The sequence below is a fragment of the Colius striatus genome, chromosome 22 (genome assembly GCF_028858725.1).
Source record: "Colius striatus isolate bColStr4 chromosome 22, bColStr4.1.hap1, whole genome shotgun sequence".
In the NCBI taxonomy this organism is placed as follows: Eukaryota; Metazoa; Chordata; class Aves; order Coliiformes; family Coliidae; genus Colius; species Colius striatus.
Genome location: NC_084780.1, coordinates 2710557 through 2730573, shown reverse-complemented (window position 1 = coordinate 2730573; position 20017 = coordinate 2710557). Strand labels below are relative to the sequence as shown.

Below are 20017 nucleotides of genomic sequence, written 5' to 3'. Positions count from 1 at the left end.
TTGAGTCCTATGGGATGTGTATAGCAGTGTGCAAAGTGACCTTTCAAAGGGCTATCCCTGGCAGGGACAGGCAGCAGAGCTGGAAGGTGACAGCCCCACAGCATCCTGCTGCTGACACTCCCCTCACTCCTCCCTCTGTCCCACAGGTGAACAGGAACAGCCTGGTAGGGTCCATCTCGGATAGACACGGATGATGCCAGAGCTATGACAGGGACTGCAGCCTTGGCACTGAGGGGTGATCAGTTATGGAACAACTACAGGAGGAAGTACCTGAGGTCAAGGAAGAGGAGGAGGAAGAGGCAGTGATGGTGGCAAGTGGAGCCTCAGACCCAAGTGGAGGACCAGACAGCTCACTGCCTTCGAGCAGCTACACAGGTGAGTGGAGATGAGCCCCAGGAGCTCGCCTGTCCCTACAACACCCAAGCATCCTCTGGGCAGCATGCTCAGCTGAAAGGGCTTGCCCATGAATGGAGTTTGGCTCCTTTTAATCTCTCTGTGAAATAACATATCGAGGGCCAAGGTATGGAGAGCCTTCTTTCTTCCTCTGCAGCCATTGGCAGCAGGCTGGGAGATGGGAACGAAAAGGACAGGCAGGTAACGTTGTGCCTCAGAGTGAGGAGACTCCCAGGGAGCCTGAGAATGCTTCTCTGGCCACTTCTTAAAGTCCTCAGTGCAAAATGATTGTAGGAGCTGGGGGAGAAGGTTTGTTGCTGCTGAAGAGGCTCCTCTAGAGCCACAGGCATTGCAGCTGGGCAGCCCTGTGCCACCCCCCTGCCAACTGGGGATTATGACATTTACTGGCTGAGTTTCATTGTCTGGGCATGAATGCCAGAGGAAAGAATGAGTGTTGGTGTGGAGTCTCTCAGCTGCTGGGTGCACTGAGGCTGGAGCCAGGCTGTGCTCAGGGATGGCCAATGACAGGACAAGGGGCAACGGGCACAAGCTGCAACAGAAGAGGTTCCAGAGACACAGCAGGAGGAATTTGTTCCCTGTTGAGGTGAGGGAGCACTGGCAGGGGCTGCCCAGAGGGGCTGTGGAGGCTCCTTCTCTGGAGACATTCCAACCCAGCTGGATGAGTCCCTGTGTGCCCTGCTCTGGGTGCTGCTGCCCTGGCAGGGGGGTTGCACTGGATGAGCTTTGGAGGTCCCTTCCAGCCCTGGAGATGCTGTGATTCTGTGCACTGGGGGCACTCTTGGCTCTGTGCAGGGCATCTGCCCACAGTGCCTGATCTCAGACCCTCAGTGCCCCGAGGCAGTGCCAGCAGCAGGCTGGGGCAGCGCTGGTAGCCCCTTACCAGGAGTTTGGAGGCAGCACTGTGTCCCTTTGTGTGCCCACAGACCTCTCCCAGAGCTCCTCTCCCTCGCTGTCGGACCAGCTGCAGATGGGCTGTGAGGAGGCTGCCCTGGCATCGCTCAACGTGGAGTGCAGGGTGTGTGGGGACAAGGCCTCGGGCTTCCACTACGGCGTGCACGCCTGCGAGGGCTGCAAGGTACCTGCTCCCCCCTGCAGGGCTGGGCTGGGGCACAGCCAGCACACACCACAGCCCAGGCACCAAACAAAGCAGATTTGCAGCAAAACAGGGATGTGGGATCCAGGGATTGTAGAAGAACCCGTCGTCTGTAACTGTGCAGAGGGCGTGGAGAGTGCAGGCAGGGAAATGCTGTGCTGGGGGAGGCAGCTGAGATGCACGTGGCCCTGAGCTTGCCCTGTCATGCTTTAGTTTGTGAGGCAAATCAGCCTGTCCTCACAGGGGCCCTGGCTCTTTGCTTCTAAAGATGCTCTGTGTGCTGCAGATCAGCACTGAGCTGTTTATTCATCCCTCTGGGATCTCCAGCCACACTTTGGCTGTGCCTCTGAAATTCTTTCCCCCGCCCCCAGCAGCTGCCAGCGGGGCTGCACCAGCCCAGGGCCTGCCAGAGCTTCCTGCAGGCCTGTCCCTGCCCCTGTCCCTCCCTGCTGCCCACCTGCAGAGTCACACCCTGTGCTGGGTGCCAGGCTGGGGGCTGCCTCCACTGCTCCCCCCCTGCATCCCTTCTCCCAGCCCACGGCCTCTCCTTGAGACAGAGGCTCTGCTTCAGTCAGAGGGACCCGGGGCCTCCCCTCCCCACCCAGCTGAACCCCCCCAGAGGCTGCTGGGGCCAAGAGAGCAGCCTGTTCCCACAGCAGCAGCGCTGAGCCTGCCTCCCCTGCCCCTGTCCCCAAGGGTTTCTTCCGGCGGACGATCCGCATGAAGCTCAAGTACGAGAAGTGTGAGAGGAGCTGCAAGATCCAGAAGAAGAACCGCAACAAGTGTCAGTTCTGTCGCTTCCAGAAGTGCCTCTCCCTGGGCATGTCCCACAACGGTGAGTGCAGCCTGCAGGCAGCTCAGGCCTCTGGGGACTTGCTTTACCCCCCTCCAAGGCTGGCTGCTGGCTCTGAGCCCTCAGCTCCTCACAGCCTCCTGCTGCGGCTCGTTCCCGCCGCAGGCTGTCGGCAGCACGACGTGTGGGGGACAGGCTGGCCCAGGGGTCTGGGGACACTTCACAAGTAGCCAAAGGGTGGGTGTCAGGAGGTTGGGGCTACACTTTTTGCTGTGGTGCCCAGTGCCAGGATAAGGGGTGATGGGCATCAGCTGGGGCACAAAAAGTCCCCCCTCAACACAAGGAGAAAGTCCTTTGGTGCTGAAGGGAGGGAGCCCTGGCCCAGGCTGCCCAGGGAGGGTGTGGAGGCTCCTTCTCAGGAGGTTTCCAACCCCACTGGACACATTCCTGTGCCCTGAGCCAGGGGAACCTGCTTGAGCAGGGGCTGGGCTGGAGCAGCTCTGCAGGGCCCTTCCCACCCCCAGCATTGTGCCACACAAGTTGCTCTCCTGTGCTGGGATTTTTAGGCTTCAGCTGTAAGCAGCCTGTTGGTGGCTAAGGCTGGGTGGCAGGCGGGCAGCAGGTCTGTGTGACAGCCCAGAGGAGTGGGCACAGGAGCTCACTGAGAGGCTGCTCAGGGCAGCAGTGATAGGGGTCAGGAGGGGGTCAGTGCTGGAGGAGCTGCAGCCCTGGAGAAGTGCTGTTTTGCACAGCTGCAGGTGTTGAGCAGCAGAACTGTGCCTGTGGTGCCACAGCAGGCTGCTGCCTCCCTGACCTGTCTCCTGGGGTCATCTCCTGTGGCCTGACCTGCTGGCTCTGCCCTTTCCCCGCAGCGATCCGCTTCGGCCGCATGCCAGAGGCAGAGAAGAGGAAGCTGGTGGCAGGGCTGACTGCGAGTGAGATCAGCTGCCAGAACCCACAGGTGGCTGACCTGAAAGCTTTCTCCAAGCATATCTACAATGCCTACCTGAAAAACTTCAACATGACCAAAAAGAAAGCAAGAGGTATCTTGACCGGGAAGGCCAGCGGCACCACAGTAAGTTCCCTCCCCAGGGCAGGTGGGGTTGGGCTGCTGCTCTCCCTCCCTCCCTCCCTCCCTCCCTCCTGCTGCAGATGTTCCCAGGTGGGCTCTGCACACCGTGGCCCTGGCTGGGGAAGCAGCCACTGCTCTGGAGCTGGTGTGGGTGGGTACAGATGGCCTGGGCACCGTCAGGCAGGCGAAGGGCAGGGTCCTGGGCAGAGCTGCCGCCCCAAGTCCCTGCAGCAGGTTCCTAACTGCTCCTGCTTCTTTTTCAAGCAGCCTTTTGTGATCCATGACATGGACACGTTATGGCAGGCAGAGAAGGGGCTGGTGTGGAAACAGCTAGTGAACGGCATCCCCCCCTACAAGGAGATCGGGGTGCACGTGTTCTACCGCTGCCAGTGCACCACGGTGGAGACGGTGCGGGAGCTCACCGAGTTCGCCAAGAGCATCCCCAGCTTCATAGGCCTCTACCTGAATGACCAAGTGACTCTGCTCAAGTATGGGGTGCATGAAGCCATCTTTGCCATGCTGGCCTCCATCATGAACAAGGACGGGCTGCTGGTGGCCAACGGCAACGGCTTCGTGACGCGCGAGTTCCTGCGCAGCCTGCGCAAGCCCTTCAGCGACATCATGGAGCCCAAGTTTGAGTTTGCTGTCAAGTTCAATGCCCTGGAGCTGGATGACAGTGACCTGTCTCTGTTTGTGGCTGCCATCATCCTGTGTGGAGGTGAGAGGGAGCTGATGGTCATGGCAGGGTCAGGGAGGGGGTTATTGGAGGTGGGCTGGGGGGAGCTGAGCTGCAGCTGGTCCTGAGATCAGCCAGAGGTGTCTGAGGGGGGTGGGAGGAGAAGTGAAGTCAAAAGCTTCTCTGTTCTTCCAAACTGGGAGCACTGGCTGATTCACCAGAGGCTGTGCTGCCAGTCAGTGGGATCTGACAGGCTGAGAGTTGAGCAGAGAGAAACCTGCTGAGGTTCAACCAGGGCAAGGGCAGAGTCCTGCAGCTGGGGAGGAACAACCCCCTGGCCCAGCACAGGCTGGGGGTGACCTGCTGGAGAGCAGCTCCAGGAGAGAGACCTGGCAGTGCTGGGGGAGAATAAACTGCCCATGAGCAGCAACGTGGCCTCGTGGGCAAGGCCAATGGCAGCCTGGGGGCAGCAAGAGAGTGTGGGCACAGGGCCAGGGAGGTTCTGCTCCCCCTCTGCTCTGCCATAGCTGCTGAGGCCTCATCTGGAGTCCTGGGGCCAGTTCTGGGCTCCCCAGCTGCAGAGGGACAGGGAACTGCTGGAGAGAGGCCAGTGCAGGGCCAGCAAGATGCTGAGGGGATGGAGCATCTTCCTTGTGAGGAAAGGCTGTGGGACCTAGGGCTGTTCAGCCTGGAGAAGAGACTGAGGGGGGAGCTCAGCAATAGTGACAAGTATCTCACTGGTGGGTGTCAGGAGGTTGGGGCAGCACTTGTTTGTGTTGTAGCCAGTGCCAGGACAAGGGCTGATGGGATGAACCTGGAACACAAAAAATTCCATTGAAACATAAGAAAAACTGTTTCAGTGTTGGAGTGAGGGAGCCCTGGCCCAGGCTGCTCAGGGAAGGTGTGGAGGCTCCTTCCTTGGAGGGCTTCAAGACCCACCTGGACACGTTCCTGTGTGACCTGATGTAGGTGGGAGCTGCTTCTGCAGGGGTTTGGGCTGGATGAGCTCTAAAGGTCCTTTCCAACTGCCCCCATGCTGTGATTCTATTATAAGGAGCATAGAGGTGGCATCTCCTTCTCTCATGCTGCTGTGGGATGTGCTGCACTTCTCCCCTTGTTTAGTTGACAAGGTTGGAGTCCCAGGGGTTGGTTGCTGTCCCCATCTCCCTTTCCCAGGAGACATGTGCCTGGGAGAGCTGCAGCACAGCACTGCAGCTGCCACACCTCCTCTCCACAGACCGTCCTGGCCTGATGAACGTGAAGCAGGTGGAGGAGATCCAAGACAACATCCTACAAGCTCTGGAGTTCCACCTGCAGTCCAACCACCCAGATGCCCAGTACCTCTTCCCCAAGCTGCTGCAGAAGATGGCTGACCTGAGGCAGCTGGTGACAGAGCACGCCCAGCTCGTGCAGAAGATCAAGAAGACAGAGACTGAGACATCTCTGCACCCACTGCTACAGGAGATCTACAAGGACATGTACTAAAGGACCTGTTATTTATGAGAATGAAGCCATGGATTCCTGACAAGACTCTGTACAGAATCAAACACAAACCTTTCCCCATGTCTTCCATTTCCTCTGCTGGAAACTCTTTCCCTGCGAGCTGGGCGTACGGTACGTGGGGCAGGGCCCTGGGAGATGCTGCAGCTGCTGCTTGCTGGGCCAGGCCTTCCAGAACACACACTAAGCCCCTGACAAAAGCCAAGCATAAGCTACTGTTTCCGTTACTGCAGCTCCCTGGGGTCCACAGCCCTGAGGGTGGGCTCCCAGTTTGGGGCTGGGGGTGCTCTGGTCTGAGGGTTCAGCAGCAGCACTTACAGTCTGTCTTTATTGTCTGGTTCATATTGCACTCCAAAGGCTGAGTCCTGAGCTCTGAACTCCAGGACAGTGACATGGAAGTTTGTGTCTTTCCCAGAGCAGCTGACTGTCCTGGCACAGCCCCCCAGCTGCAGCCTCCCTCAGGGATGTGCCTCGGGGAGCCCTCGGCTCTGGTGCCCCTGTTCCAGAGGGAACCTGCCCCTTGGCATCTCAGTGTGAGAGAGGGAGGGGTGGGGAAGTGGAAGGGAAAGGGTTTGACTCCTAAAAAGTTGCCTTCAGAGCAGAGGCCAGAGTGTCTGTGCTTCCCAGGCTGTTCTGCACAGGGTGAGCTGCCAGAGAGGGCTGTGCAGGGCCAGGAGCAGGCCTGGGGCTGGCTGGGGGTGGGAGGCAGGTCTTGCCTGCAGCTCCCTTCCCAAGCCCTGTGGGGGCTCAGGGGGTCTCACAGGGCAGTGCAGGCAGCAGAGGCTCCCCAGCAGCACTGCTCCTCAGCACTGGAGCAAGCAAATCCTCCAGCAGCAGCAGCAGCAAGGGAAAAGCCATGGGCAGCCCACAGTGCTCATGGTGCCCAAAGGGCATTGCCCAGTCTGGGAGCTGCCCTGCCTCAGTTTCCCCCCGCCCAAGGGAGCTGGGTTGTCCCTTCCTCTCTGCTCAGAGGGGGAGCACAAGGATTGATTAATGCATTGGCTGCAAAGAGCTTTCCTGTGTAAGATACAGTTTAAATGCCAAGTATTTCTAGAAGGGAAGGGAGAGGATGGGATGCTCCCAGTGAGCAGTGAACTGTGTGTATGGAAGTGCCCCATTCCCTGAGCACAGGCTCAGGCTGGGCCTAAACCCAGCTCCCTGCTGGGACTTCAGCTTCCTCCAGCTGTACTGAAACCCCACAGTGCTGCCTGTGCCTGGGATGGAAGCCCTGGGTGGGGGCTGCATCACCTGGGCTCTGGGACAGAGGATAGGGCTGGGAAGGGCTCGTTCCCCTCTGGGGATGGGGGTGTGTGACCTGAGGAGTCTCTGCAGCTCCACGTGTCCCCAGCAGCCCTGGGAAGATGCTGGTGTTCCCAGGGAGGGGCTGTGGGAGCAACTGGGTCGGGTTCATTTCCTTTTTCTCCTCTTCAGGGAAGCAGATTTCCCTGGTGCAATAATTCCTTTAAACCCCAAAGGGAAAGAGCTCTGGGCTTCCCCCTCCAGTCACAAACCTGCCCCTGGGCTTCCCCCTCCAGTCACAAACCTGCCCCTGCTGCCTCCATCTCCCTGCCATGCCTCAGCTTCCCTGCCCTCTGCCCTCCCAGCCTTTCCCCTCCCTACCTCACAGGGGAGGGGGGTTACAGATGACCATTTCTGAAGCACTTTGAAGCCTTCTTGGCACTGGAGACGTGCTGTGCTGGAGGGAGCCCGGGATCTGTCCTCCCCAGAGGCCCTGGTGGCATCCCCCACGGTGCCCTCAGCTGGGCCACGTCCTGCCCTTCCCTCCTCAGCCAGTGGAACAACCCTCCAACTGAAATGTATATTTTTGCTAGAAGTACAAACCTCCAGGTGTTTTTATTAATATAAATAGTGTCCACAAGCTGACTCTGACTTTAAATAAATGGGAACTCAAGTACTGAAGGACTTTTTGAGTGCCCAGCTCTCCTCTGTGGGCTCTGGGGGTCTGCCCCTGGGAGGGTTTGTGGCAGAGGGGATGGGATTTGCTGGGATTTGCCACCATTCCCAGCTCTTGCAGCTGCTCTGGTTTTCCTGCCTGTGTCTGCCATCAAACCTAAAGGCAGCAGAAGCCAGTTGTGAGCCAGGGGCCCAGCCTCAGGGCTGAGTGCTCCCTGCCCCAGATCTTTGCAGGGTGAAGCTGGGCAAGGGGCTGAGCCCAGAGAGGGGTGAGGATGGGCTCAGGGCAGCCTGGCACTGTGCTGGCACCAGGCTCTGCCTGTGGCTGAACACCTGAGAGTTTGTGGGGAGCAGCTGCAGACCCTCAGACTTCCCTCTCCCCCTCTGTTGGGCTGTGTCTGGGGGAAACCCTCCCGTGGCCCCCAGCTGTGCCCACTGGCCATGGTCTCACTCCATGGAGCTCACTGCCCCCCTCCCCATCCCCCCAGCAGTGAGAATGGGGGGAACAACCCCAAGCCAGTAAAACTGCTCACAAGCAGCCAAGGGATGGGCAGCAGCCCCCCCCCATTATATCCTGGGCATCGTGTGCTCTGGGCTGGAAGAGCCCAGTTTGGCTCAGCTGCCCTGGCTGTGTCCCAGCTCCTCGTGCCCCCTCCCCAACCCCCTCACTGCATGAGAGGCTGGAGAGTCCTTGACTGGGTGCAAACAGTGCTTGGCACCAGCTGGAGCAGCCCTGAGTTATCAGCTCTGCTCTCATCAGAAACCCAAACCATGGCACTGCACCAGCTCCCAGAGGGAAAACTCACTTGATCCCAGCCCAACCCAGGACACCATCCAAGGCCATAAATAGCCCTGGGAGGTCACCCAGCCCTCTTGGCTGCCAGGAGGGGATGGAGCCGGGCTCGCTGCTGGCATCTGGGGCACTGAGGGCCCAGGGGGGTTGTCAGAGACCTCTGTGCAGGTAGGGCTTGGGGAATGGGGAGGGGGGAACGTGGCTGGGAGCGGCTCTGGGGGGGGATAAGCTGGAGATGGGGCTGTGAGCTCCTAACTGTGGGGCAGAGCCTGGCTGGCTGCCTGTGGGGCTGGGGGGTCTGGCAGCACCCCAGCCAGGCACCCTCTCCTTGGCAGCCCCAAGCTGAGCGCTCCTGCCCCTTTCCATGCCCCCCATGGGGAGCTGGAGGCTGCCCCAGCCCTCTGCTACCCCTGGCTTGGCTTGGTGCTCATCCCCAGGCTTGTGCAGAGGCTGCTTGAGCCTCCCGGTCCAGCCCAGCCCTGGGGTCTCTTTGCTTTGCCACGAGCCTGGAGATGAGGCTGCACAGGGCAGGAAGAGCCCTGGCTCTGGGCTTGGCAAGGGCTCCTGAGCCCAGCCACCAGCCTGGGGGCTCCAAAGAGCTGTCCCCACAGAGGCAAAGGGGGTTCCCAGGGCAGGGGGAGTTGGGGGTGTCTGGGGCAGGAGGCTGCGGGTGGCTCTGACCCGGCCACGCCTGGCAGGAACTTTGCCCGTGGATTCTGTCGGTGGGGCCAGAGCTGCCACTTCTCCCACGACAGAAGGTCAGCCCAGGTCTGCAGGTACTTCCAGAAGGGGTTTTGCAGCCATGGAGAGCAGTGCAGGTAAGGGGCGGCCAGGAGGGGGCCCGATGCCACGAGGACGGGCTGGGAGGCCGCAGGCGTCGGGCCGAGCTGACGGGACCCTCTGTCTGTCTGTCTGTCTGTCCCTGGGCTCCTCCAGCTACCTGCACGTCCAAGAAGAGCTGGTGGGGCCCTGCCACGGGCCTGTGCCCGCCGTGGGCCGCCGCTGCTGGGGCGCAGAGCCTGGCCGTGTGCCCGCAGCGGGGGCCGGGGGCTGGAGGGGAGCCCGGCGCGGCTCAGCCCACCCTGTCCCCAGCGGGACACACGCGGCCTCCAGGTGCCCAGGCGCGGGGGCTGAGGAGGAGCACGAGGACAGCAACGTGCCAGGACCTCGTAAGGCCCCCTGTGGGACCATCAGTGCAGAATCTGGCCCTGCACGAGCTCGGGGGGCCTCAGGTAGGTGCCGGGGGACTGTGGGGGCTGGGGATACCAGGGTGGTCACCGTGGAGCATCCCCTGTCTGCCCTTGAGCCAGATCCTCCCGGGCAGGGCCCAGGTGGGGCTGTGGAAAGCTCTCCCAGCAGCGTTTTTAAGGTGGGGGCTTTGCCTGTGCCCAGAGCAGCCAGCCTGCCCCTTCAGTGAGGAGGCAGGACGTGCTTTTCCCCCTCTGAGAGCCCCCCTGCCCGCAGGCTGCCAACACACAGGGCTGGGATTGGACCCAAATCCTCCTGAGGTGGTGATGGACACAGGGCCACGGGCTGACCCTGCAGAGGTGAGCTTGGGAGGGCGCCCCGTGGCTCCGCAGCCCCCGTCAGTCCCCAGGGCCGGGGCCAGGGGCTGCAGCTCGGCTCCACGCACAGGCGCCCCCGGTGCCAGCCCCTGCAGCAGCCCCAGGGCCCGGCGCGGCGCTGCGGGCACAGAGCCAGCCCGTGGCCTGTGGCATCTGCATGGAGCACGTGGCCCAGAAAGCGCTGCCCGAGGAGCGGCTCTTCGGCATCCTGCCCAACTGCAGCCACGTCTTCTGCCTCGGCTGCATCCGCACGTGGCGGCGCTGCCGCGGCTTCCAGAGCAACGTCCTCAAGTGAGTGGGGACAGGGACGTGGCAGAGGCAGGGCCAGCACCCCTCTGCACCCCAAAACCCTCCTGTGGGCCTGCCCAGGGGGCTTTGGCGTTGAAGCAACTTTCCTTTGGGCCCCTCACTCCCTGCCACAGGGACACTGAGGGGCTGCAGCGTGGCCAGAGCCGGGCACAGAGCTGGGGAAGGGGCTGGAGCACAAGGGGCTGGGGAGGGGCTGAGGGAATGGGGGTGTTGAGGCTGGAGAAGAGGAGGCTGAGGGCAGCCAGCAGCACTCTCTGACACTCCCTGACAGGAGGCTGCAGGGAGCTGGGGGTCGGGCTCTGCTCCCCAGCAATGAATGACAGGACAAGAGGCAATGGGCTGCAGTTGGCCCAGGGGAGGTTGAGACTGGAGCTGAGGCAGAACTGTTTCCCTGAGAGGGGTGTGAGCCCCTGTGCCAGGCTGCCCAGGGAGCTGGGGCAGTGCCCAGCCCTGGAGGGATCCCAAAGGCGTGGAGCTGAGGTGCTGAGGGCTGTGGGTCAGTGCTGGGCTGGGCAGGGTGAGGGCAGGGCTGGGACTGCAGCAGCTTCAGGGGCTTCAACAACCCAAATGATTCTGGGATTCAGTGGCTGAGATGGGAACAGACACATGGGAGTTGTGACAGGGACCACCCAGCTCCCTGCTGCCTTTTTGGTGGACCCACCTGCACCCATTACCTCCATCCAGGGCCTGCCCAGAGTGCAGAGTCAGCTCCAGTTACTACATCCCTCACAAGCACTGGGTCTCGGATGCACAGGAGAAGGAGAAGCTCATTGAAGACTTCAAGGCTCGAATGGGGTAGGTGCTGGGCGCTGCAGGCTGTGAGCTGCTCCTGGACACTGTGACCTGCTCCCTGGGCTCTGTGGGCTGCTCCTAGGGCTCTGTGGGCTGCTCCTGGGGCTCTGTGGGCTGCTCCCTGGGCTCTGTGAGCTGCTCCCTGGGCACTGTGAGCTGCTCCTGGGGCTCTGTGGGCTGCTCCTGGGCTCTGTGGGCTGCTCCTGGGGCTCTGTGGGCTGCTCTCTGGGCTCTGTGGGCTGCTCCCTGGGCACTGTGAGCTGCTCCCTGGGCTCTGTGAGCTGCTCCTGGGCTCTGTGGGCTGCTCCCTGGGCTCTGTGGGCTGCTCCTGGGCACTGTGAGCTGCTCCCTGGGCACTGTGAGCTGCCTCCTGGGCTCTGTGAGCTGCTCTGTGAGCTGCTCTGTGAGCTGCTCTGTGGGCTGCTCTCTGGGCACTGTGAGCTGCTCTCTGGGCTCTGTGGGCTGCTCCTGGGGCTCTGTGAGCTGCTCCCTGGGCTCTGTGAGCTGCTCCCTGGGCACGGTGGGCTGCTCCTGGGCACTGTGGGCTGCTCTCTGGGCTCTGTGGGCTGCTCCCTGGGCACTGTGGGCTGCTCCTGGGCTCTGTGGGCTGCTCCCTGGGCTCTGTGAGCTGCTCCCTGGGCTCTGTGAGCTGCTCCCTGGGCTCTGTGAGCTGCTCCTGGGCTCTGTGGGCTGCTCCCTGGGCACTGTGAGCTGCTCCCTGGGCACTGTGAGCTGCTCTGTGGGCTGCTCCCTGGGCTCTGTGAGCTGCTCTGTGGGCTGCTCCCTGGGCTCTGTGGGCTGCTCCTGGGCACTGTGGGCTGCTCCCTGGGCTCTGTGGGCTGCTCCTGGGCTCTGTGGGCTGCTCCCTGGGCACGGTGGGCTGCTCCCTGGGCTCTGTGGGCTGCTCCTGGGCTCTGTGGGCTGCTCCTGGGGCTCTACTCCAACTGCCCTTGGGATCCCGTAGGAAAATCAGGTGCAAGTTCTTTGTGCAGAACCACGGGCGCTGCCCCTTCAAGTCCGACTGCATCTACCTGCACGAGCCGCGGGACGGCCGCGCCGCCCAGCGCCCGGCCCCGCGCCAGCGCCCGCCCAGCGCGCTCGTAAGTGGGGCAGCGGGTGCCGGGGGCTGCGTGTGCCGGGGGCTGCGGGTGCCGGGGGCTGCGTGTGCCGGGGGCTGCGTGTGCCGGGGGCAGCGTGTGCCGGGGGCAGCGGGTGCCGGGGGCTGCGTGTGCCGGGGGCTGCGGCACGGCCCGGGCTGGGCCTCAGCCTCAGCCTCTCTGCTGTGCTGCAGGGGTTCAGCCTTCCTCCCTCCGAGAGCTCTGCCAAGGAGGATGAGGAGCTCTGCATGCTCGAGTGGGCTCTCAGGATGGCTCAGATGGAGATGGACTTTCAGTTCTTGAGCTGTGGCCACGAGATGCTCTTCACCAGCTCCAGTGACTCCGACTAAGCCGTGCGGTGCCTCTGCCCCGGGGCCGGGTGCTGTCGCTGCAGGGGAAACATGTGGGAGGGGGAAATGAGCAGCTTTCGATGTGGCCAGCTGCTCCAAGCACTGGTTGGAGGTGGCCGGGAGGGCGCTGCAGGGATGGGGAAAGCGCTGAACCCCCAGCAGGTCCCGCACGGCCGCGGCCCCCGGGGAGCCGGGGGGGTGACACAACCGCGGCTCAGCGGGTCACAGCCCCCGCTTTGCTCCCACCCTCCCGTGGGACACCCCGCGGGAGCCGGGGCAGGGTGTTGGGGTCAGCGCGGGGGGGGTGGGGCGGGTCACGCGCTGCGGGGTCCTTTTTAAACTGCTTTTAGCCAAATCCGGCACTTATGAAATAAACTGCTCTGCGTGGGGTCCCTGCGGCTGCGGCTTCCCGGGAGGGGTCGCAGGGCGCCCCCGACCCCCGACCCGCATCCCGCGGGCTGCGGCGCGCTCGGCTCCCGGCGCCCACCCGCGCCCGCGGCGCGTTTGCATACGCGGGCTCATTTGCATACGTGGCGGGCTGGGGCTCATTTGCATACGTGGCGGGCTGGGGCTCATTTGCATACGTGGCGGGCTGGGGCTCATTTGCATACGTGGCGCGCTGCTCCGCGGGGCGGGGCCGGACGAAGCGCGCGCTGCTGGTGGCCCCGAGTCGGCGCTTTCCCGTCTTCGGGCCGCGGTGGGTGCTCGCCCCGGGCTGGGGGGAGGAGGTGTGAGGGAGGGTCCCGTCCCGTCCCGTCCCGTCCCGTCCCGTCCCGTCCCGTCCCGTCCCGTCCCGTCCGTCAGCAGCAGCGGGAGGTTTTTCCCTCAGGCCCCCGGGAGGGCAGCGAGGAGCTGGGGGTAGCTGCGGGCCGCGGGTGAAGTGATGAGGGAGCCCTGGCCCAGGCTGCCCAGGGAGGGTGTGGAGGCTCCTTCTCAAGGGGTTTCCAACCCCACCTGGACACGTTCCTGTGCCCCCTGAGCCAGGGGATCCCGCTTGAGCAGGGGCTGGGCTGAGGGCCCTTCCAGCCCCCACCACTCTGGTTCATTCTGTGTGTGCAGAGGGCTGCGAGGAGCTCGTGGCCTCCGGCCGATCCTCGGTGATGCTCCCGCAGCCGCGGCCCCGCTGTGTGCAGCCCCCAGGACCTGCGGGTAGCGATCCTGCCTGCGCTTCCCCGCTGTGCCACACGGCTCGCCCAGGGGTGGCCGTGAAGCGGCGATGGAGCTCCCGCGCCCGGCCTGGCTGCAGAGCCTGGACACAGCCAGCCGCCTGCTGCTGCACGCCCTGGGCTCCGGGCCCGCGGGAGCACTGGCCGCTCTCCGCCTGCTGCAGCGGGGCCGGGCCTCGGGCAGCCCGGGGCAGGGCTTTCCCTGGCAGCCCTTCACCGCAGCGCTGTGCGCCGAGGAGCCCACGCTGGACGGGCTGCAGGGGGCCCTGGCCGTGTGAGTCGGATGCCTTCCCACAGCCGATGCTCTGGGGGAGGTTTGGTGTGTGCCCCGATGGGCAGCTGGGATGGCAGCAGGGACCTGCTGCTCTCCCAGCCCATCTGCAGCCCCCAGCCAAGGCATTTGCTGCCTCCTGGTTCCTGTTGCAGAGCTGCTGAGGCCTCGGGGCTTTGCTCTGACACCCTTTTGCCTCCCCCTTTTGCCCAGGAAGCCACGGCTGCTGCTGCTGCCCATCGTGTGCCAGAGGAACCTCTTGTCCCTGCTGCTGGTGCTGGGAGCTGTGGTGCCCAGAGGCTGCCTGGGCCAGCTGCTCCAGGCCCTGGGGCAGGATTCCCACGGGGATCCCTGGGTGCAGGCGCTGAGGGAGCTGCTGCAGCAGGGAGCAAGGGCAGGGCAGAGCTCCCCAGCTCCCACTGCCCTGTCCCCGGGCTGCCAGCAGCAGCTCAGGAGCCTGGGCAGGAAAATCACCCAGAATAAACGGCAGGGACAAAGGAAGCTGAAGTGGTGCCTCAGCGAGCAGCCCAGAGCCCCTGGGGATGTGGCTGAGTCCGTGCTTCAAAGGGGGAAGCGCAAGAAAGTGCTGGAGGAGAGTCTGGAGTTGGAGGAGGAGAGAGAGGGGAAGAGGTTGCTGCTGGAGGAGGTGCTGTGTGACTCCCCAGCAACCCAGCAGCGTGTGGCAGGGCCAGAGGAGGTGCCTGGAGACCCTTCAGGAGACAGATGTGCTCAGAGCCCTGATGGGGCTGCTCCGGGAGGCTCCCAGCAGGAGGCAGCCAGGGAGCCCAGACAGACTTCCCAGGCAGAGCTGGCAGCAGAGGTCCAGTCCTTCGTCCAGGTACCAGGCAGCCTTTGCTTTCCCTTCTTTGTTGCTTTCAGGCTGGATGTGGGGAGGAATGTCTTTGGTGCCAGGGCTGTCAGGCATTGGAAGGGGCTGCCCAGGGAGGGGCTGGAGTCACCATCCCTGGAGGGGCTTCAGAGCTGGGTGGGTGCTGCACTGAGGGCAATGGGCTGGTGGCTGATGGGGCTGGGACAGAGGCTGGATCAGTGAGCTGCAAGGCCTCTCCCAACTGGAACCTTTCTGTGAAGCCTCTACAGTGTGGTTCCAGTTCCTTCACCTCATTTTCTGCAGGTGCATGGACCAAGGCTGAAAATGCTGCTGCAGAAGGAGCCCAGTGTAAGTGGTTGTTTCTGTCTCTCTCCTGGAGCTGATGGTGTAAATGGGCTCAGGCCAAGGCCTCCAGAAGGGAGTTGAGATGGGGCTCACAGGGATGACTGGAGGGGGGTAGAAAGCCCCCCAGCCCCTCCCCTGGCCTCAGGTACTCATCCCTGCCCCCACCTTCCTGGTGATGAAGGGCAGACTGTGGGGTGAGTGCTGGCCCAGGGCAGGGGGCTGAGTCCTGGAGCTGGCTGTTCTGGGGGGTTATTTGGGGTGCTACTGAGAGACTGTTGTTTCCCTGCAGCACTTGGAGCCCATTGTCCTGCCTGAGCTGCGTGCCCTGAACAACTGCTCTGCCAGCCAGGTGAGCCTTGGCATCCCTGCTGTGACCAGCAGTGCCACACAGAGCTCCCTGCCAGCTCCCTGCCCCCTCCCTGCCAGCTCCCTGCCCTCTCCCTGCCAGCCCCCTGCCCCCTCCCTGCCCGCCCCCTGCCCTCTCCCTGCCAGCCCCCTACGCTCTCCCTGCCAGCCCCCTACCCTCTCCCTGCCAGCCCCCTGCCCCCTCCCTGCCAGCCCCCTGCCCTCTCCCTGCCAGCTCCCTGCCCTCTCCCTGCCAGCCCCCTGCCCCCTCCCTGCCCGCCCCCTGCCCTCTCCCTGCCAGCCCCTTGCCCTCCCTGCCAGCCCCCTGCCCCCTCCCTGCCAGCCCCCTGCTCTCTGCCCTCCCTAACAGCCCCCTGCCCTCTCCCTGCCCTCTCCCTGCCAGCCCCCTGCCCTCTCCCTGCCAGCCCCCTGCTCTCTGCCCTCCCTAACAGCCCCCTGCCACCCCCAGCTCGAGGGGCTTTGCTCCTTCCTCCAGCTCCCCACGTGCCCGGAGCCTCTCCTGCTGCGTTTCTGCAGCTGGCTGCTGCCCCTCAGCCCCGACCTCAGCTACACCAGCTCAGCCATCCTGGCACAGCAGCTCTTCCTCAGGCGAGTAGGTGCAAGGGCAGCAGAGGTTTCCTGCCCCGTGTCCCTGGCTGCCAGCCCTGCCCAGCTCCTGCCCTGTGCCCGTAGGTGCTGTCCCTCACCCGGCCGCCCTCCCGGCACCTGATGGCCGCCCTCACTTCCTTCTGCTCCAAGTACCCGCAGCCCTTCTGCCGAGTGCTGCTGCCTGCGGTCCTGCAGGAGCCTGGCCAAGGTGTGTGGGCTCCTGGCAGCAGCTGAGGGAGCTGCAGAGGGGCTGGGGGTGGCACCCAGCAGGGAGGGAAGCCCCAGCTGCAGAGTGCTGGCTCCTGGCAGGCGTTTGTCACCCCAGGTGTGTGTTGAGATCCACAGAGGGAAGGTGCTGGCTTCATCTGGGCACATGAACACCTGGAAGTCAGCATGGGAAGTGGGTTTGGAGATGACTGGAATGGAGAGGGGAGGCCAGGCTGGTCTCCAGCAGCAGTTCTCCCACGGGGCAGCTGCCATCCCTCCATGGATGAGAGGGTTCCCCACAGCTCCTGATGCTGGGGCCAAGGCTGTGCTGTGGTGGCTCTGCTGGCACGAGAGGAAGGTGCTGCCTGAAGCCTTGAAGCCCTGTCCCCTCTTCCTAGGGGCAGTGCTCAGTGAAACCCTTGCTGCAGATGGTCCCAATGCAGCAGTGGAAGGGGGCACTGTGTGGTGTCTGGGTGTCTCAGCTGGGATGAAGGGGTGCTGGGAAAGCTCAGCCTCTGGAGGCTCTCCCCCTTCTGCTTTGGCCTTGCAGGCAGTGAGCAGACCAAGCTGGTGTGTGAGCTCGTGGAGGAGTGCCTGGAGCCAGAGTGTGTGCCACTGGTGCTGAGGTAAGACATTTCAGGGGGAGACATGGCTGTGTCAGGCCCCAGGTGCTCAGGAGCACTGGCAGGGCTGTGTGCACATCCCATCTGCTCACTGTCCTCTGCAGCCAAGTCCTGGAGCTGCCATTGTCAGAGAAGCTGCTGCCAGTGATACAGTCGGTGCTGGGGCGGCAGGTGAGAGGAGCCTCCTTGTCCCAGGGCCTTCCCTGCTGGCTGCTGGAGCAAGGGCCAGCTCCTGGCTGTCTTCCAGGAGGTGCTGCCCCCCGAGCTCCTTGATCTGCTGGTCCTGACCCTGTGCCAGCAGGCCCCAGCCTTGGCCACGCTGCCCAGTTACACCAAGCTGGTGACGGCTGTGCTCACCATGCACCAAAGCCAGGTGGGTCAGACCAGGCTGGGCCCTGCAGATCAGCTGCTGAGCTGGTACCTGGGGCTACAGCTGACCCAGGACCCGGCCTGGGCCTTCTCGGGTGGGCTGGTGGCAGTGCAGCTCTCTGAGCTCCTTGCTTCTCTATGCCAGGTGACCCCAGCCCACCGCAGCAGCCTGGCTACTGCTCTGCATCACAGCAACACAGCTCTGACAAAATCCCTGCAGGCCATGCTGGGAGGAGCCAGGTGAGGTGGATGCTGTGCCCACTGGGCTGGGGTGTCTCTCCTGGGGAATGGCAGCCTCAACATTCCTGGGCTGGCCCAGAACAAGTGCTGGCAGAAGCTGTGCTGGAGTGTGGCTGGCAGCAAGTTTCACAGAGTCACAGAATGCTGGGGCTAGAAAGGCCCTGCAGAGCTGCCCCAGCCCCAGCCCCTGCTCAAACAGCTTCCCCTGGCTCAGGGGACACAGGAACGTGTCCAGGTGGGGTTGGAAACCTCCTGAGAAGGAGCCTCCACACCCTCCCTGGGCAGCCTGGGCCAGGGCTCCCTGACCTCACACTGAAACAGTTTCTCCTTATGTTTCAATGGGACTGTTTGTGTTCCAGCTGATGCCCATCACTCTCTGTCCTCAGAAAATAAAGTGCTGCCCCATCCTCCTGACACTCACCCTGTAAATACTTGTGTTGCTGAGCTCCCCCCTCAGTCTCTTCTCCAGGCTGGGCTGTTCAGCACCAAAGGACTTTCTCCTCCTGTGCCAGGGGAACTGTTTGTGTCCCAGCTGATGCCCATCACCCCTTGTCCTGGCACTGAATACAACAGAAACAAGTGCTGCCCCATCCTCCTGACACCCAAACTTAAGGTACTGGTAAGAGTTGATGAGATTCCCCCTCAACCTTCTCCAGGCTGAACAGCCCCAGGTCCCACAGCCTTTCCTCACAAGGAAGATGCTCCATCCCCTCAGCATCTTGCTGGCCCTGCACTGGCCTCTCTCCAGCAGTTCCCTGTCCCTCTGCAGCTGGGGAGCCCAGAACTGGCCCCAGGACTCCAGATGAGGCCTCAGCAGCTATGGCAGAGCAGAGGGGGAGCAGAAGCTCCCTGGCCCTGCTGCCCACACTCTCTTGCTGCCCCCAGGCTGCCACTGGCCTTGCCCACGAGGCCACGTTGCTGCTCATGGGCAGTTTATTCTCACCAGCACTGCCAGGTCTCTCTCCTGGAGCTGCTCTCCAGCAGGTCACCCCCAGCCTGTGCTGGGCCAGGAGGTTGCTCTTCCCAGCTGCAGGACTCTGCCCTTGCCCTGGTTGCACCTCAGCAGGTTCCTCTGTGCTCTTTGGGTTCCCTTCTCTCCCTTCTCCTCCTGCCCGGTGGCAGCCACAGGGCCGCTGAGCACGTTTGCTGAGGGCCGGTCGCTGCCGTTTCAGCAGCCTCAGCGCGGCACAGAGCGACCGAGGCCTGGCCGCGCTGCTCAGCCGGCCCAGCCCCGCTCCGTCACGCCCCAGGGCTCGCAGCGGCGCCTCTGGGTGCCCGTGTGTGGCCGCCCCGGCAGCGCCTGTCCCGGCATGGCGGCAGCCCAGGCCCGCGGCGGGACCAGGCCGGGCCGGGCCGGGCGGCGGCGGCTCCTCCCCTGCGGCCTCGGCGCGGCTCCTGGCCCGGCCCTGCGAGGCCCCGCGGGCGCGAGGGGAGGCTGGGCCGAGCGGCACTCGCGTGAAGGTGACTTCTGCGGGTGCTTCGTGCCCTAAACGTGGATTTTATTCATCAGGGAAAGCAAAAATAGATCTTTGTCCCCTTTTAATGGCTGATGGAGCATTGCTGGGTGATGCTGCACACAGGTATTGAAGAGCACCTGGAGTGCTGCAGCCGTTCTGGGTCTGAAGCTGCTGCCATCTCACAGGGTCACAGGGCTGGAAGGGACCTGCAGAGCTCATCCAGTGCAACCCCCTGCCACAGCAGCAGCACCCAGAGCAGGGCACACAGGGACTCATCCAGCTGGGGTTGGGATGTCTCCAGAGAAGGAGCCTCCACAGCCCCTCTGGGCAGCCCCTGCCAGTGCTCCCTCACCTCAGCAGGGAACAAATTCTTCCTGGTGTGTCTCTGGAACCTCTTCTGTTGCAGCTTGTGCCCGTTGCCCCTTGTCCTGTCACTGGCCATCCCTGAGCACAGCCTGGCTCCAGCCTCCTCACACCCACCCTTGATGGGTTTGGAACAGGACTGAGCTCACCCCTCAGGCTCCTCTTCTCCAAGCTGCAGAGCCCCAGCTCCCTCAGCCTTTCAGCACAAGGCAGATGCTCCACTCCCTCCAGCATCTCTGTGTCCCTGTGCTGAGCTCTCTGCAGCAGCTCCCTGTCCTTCTGGAGCTGAGGGGCCCAGAGCTGGACACAACATCCCAGCTGTGGTCTCACAGGGCAGAGCAGAGGGGCAGCAGAACCTCTCTGACCTGCTGCCCACAGCCCTTCTGCCCCAGCCCATGCTGCCATTGGCCTCTTGGCCACGAGGGCACGTTGCTGGCTCAGGCTCATCCTGCTGCCCACAGCACCCCCAGCTCCCTTTCCCCTGTGCTCCTCTTAAGATTTAATTCCCCACCATGTACTGATATTTACCCTCAGAGAGCAAATGTTGCCCATTTCCCCTGTGTGTTCCCTTTGATGAAGAGGTTTTCTCTTCAGCAGGTCCCTGTGTTACCCAGCTGGGCAGCAAGAAGCAGCAGGAGCCCTTCTGTGTTGTCCCTTTGGTTTGAGCAACGTGCTGGATGACATATCTCCTGCCCTGTGCCAGCATCTGTGAGAGTCACTTGTGAATGTGAACAGCTTGGCTGAGCATTCATGTGTCTCATCAGTCTGGTTTGCAGGTGTTCCCTCCTTGTTGTGCTCCACCTGGCTCAAGTTCATGGTTAAGGA

General features: G+C 63.1%; 3 protein-coding genes across 6 annotated transcripts; all 3 read left to right on the top strand.

Moving 5' to 3' along the window:
- The first annotated feature begins 245 nt into the window (after nucleotides 1-245).
- PPARD (peroxisome proliferator activated receptor delta) lies at nucleotides 246-7468 on the top strand. Of its 2 annotated transcripts, none has more exons than XM_062013435.1 (6): nucleotides 246-375; nucleotides 1338-1489; nucleotides 2204-2342; nucleotides 3173-3375; nucleotides 3640-4090; nucleotides 5286-7468. In XM_062013435.1, exons 1-6 carry the CDS (start codon nucleotides 246-248, stop codon nucleotides 5531-5533), a joined length of 1323 nt encoding a protein of 440 aa, XP_061869419.1. In that variant the 3' UTR covers nucleotides 5534-7468. The 2 variants fall into 2 exon arrangements, with proteins under 2 accessions (XP_061869419.1, XP_061869418.1); XM_062013434.1 differs by having other exon boundaries at nucleotides 3637-4090.
- Nucleotides 7469-8352: 884 nt separating this feature from the next.
- On the top strand, nucleotides 8353-12368 carry LOC133627588 (probable E3 ubiquitin-protein ligase makorin-1). Its single transcript, XM_062013876.1, has 8 exons — nucleotides 8353-8423; nucleotides 8954-9073; nucleotides 9192-9487; nucleotides 9720-9802; nucleotides 9891-10111; nucleotides 10814-10924; nucleotides 11886-12021; nucleotides 12213-12368. Exons 1-8 carry the CDS (start codon nucleotides 8353-8355, stop codon nucleotides 12366-12368), a joined length of 1194 nt encoding a protein of 397 aa, XP_061869860.1.
- Nucleotides 12369-13485: 1117 nt separating this feature from the next.
- Nucleotides 13486-17777, top strand: FANCE (FA complementation group E). Of its 3 annotated transcripts, XM_062013683.1 has the most exons (11): nucleotides 13486-13808; nucleotides 14019-14643; nucleotides 14938-14982; nucleotides 15269-15328; nucleotides 15794-15937; nucleotides 16018-16141; nucleotides 16691-16766; nucleotides 16868-16934; nucleotides 17011-17136; nucleotides 17278-17372; nucleotides 17732-17777. In XM_062013683.1, the coding sequence occupies exons 1-11, from the start codon at nucleotides 13585-13587 to the stop codon at nucleotides 17733-17735; spliced, it is 1590 nt and encodes a 529-aa protein (XP_061869667.1). In that variant the 5' UTR covers nucleotides 13486-13584; the 3' UTR covers nucleotides 17736-17777. The 3 variants fall into 3 exon arrangements, with proteins under 3 accessions (XP_061869667.1, XP_061869666.1, XP_061869668.1); XM_062013682.1 differs by having other exon boundaries at nucleotides 17278-17777; XM_062013684.1 differs by lacking the exon at nucleotides 15794-15937 and having other exon boundaries at nucleotides 17278-17777.
- The last annotated feature ends 2240 nt before the right edge of the window (nucleotides 17778-20017 follow it).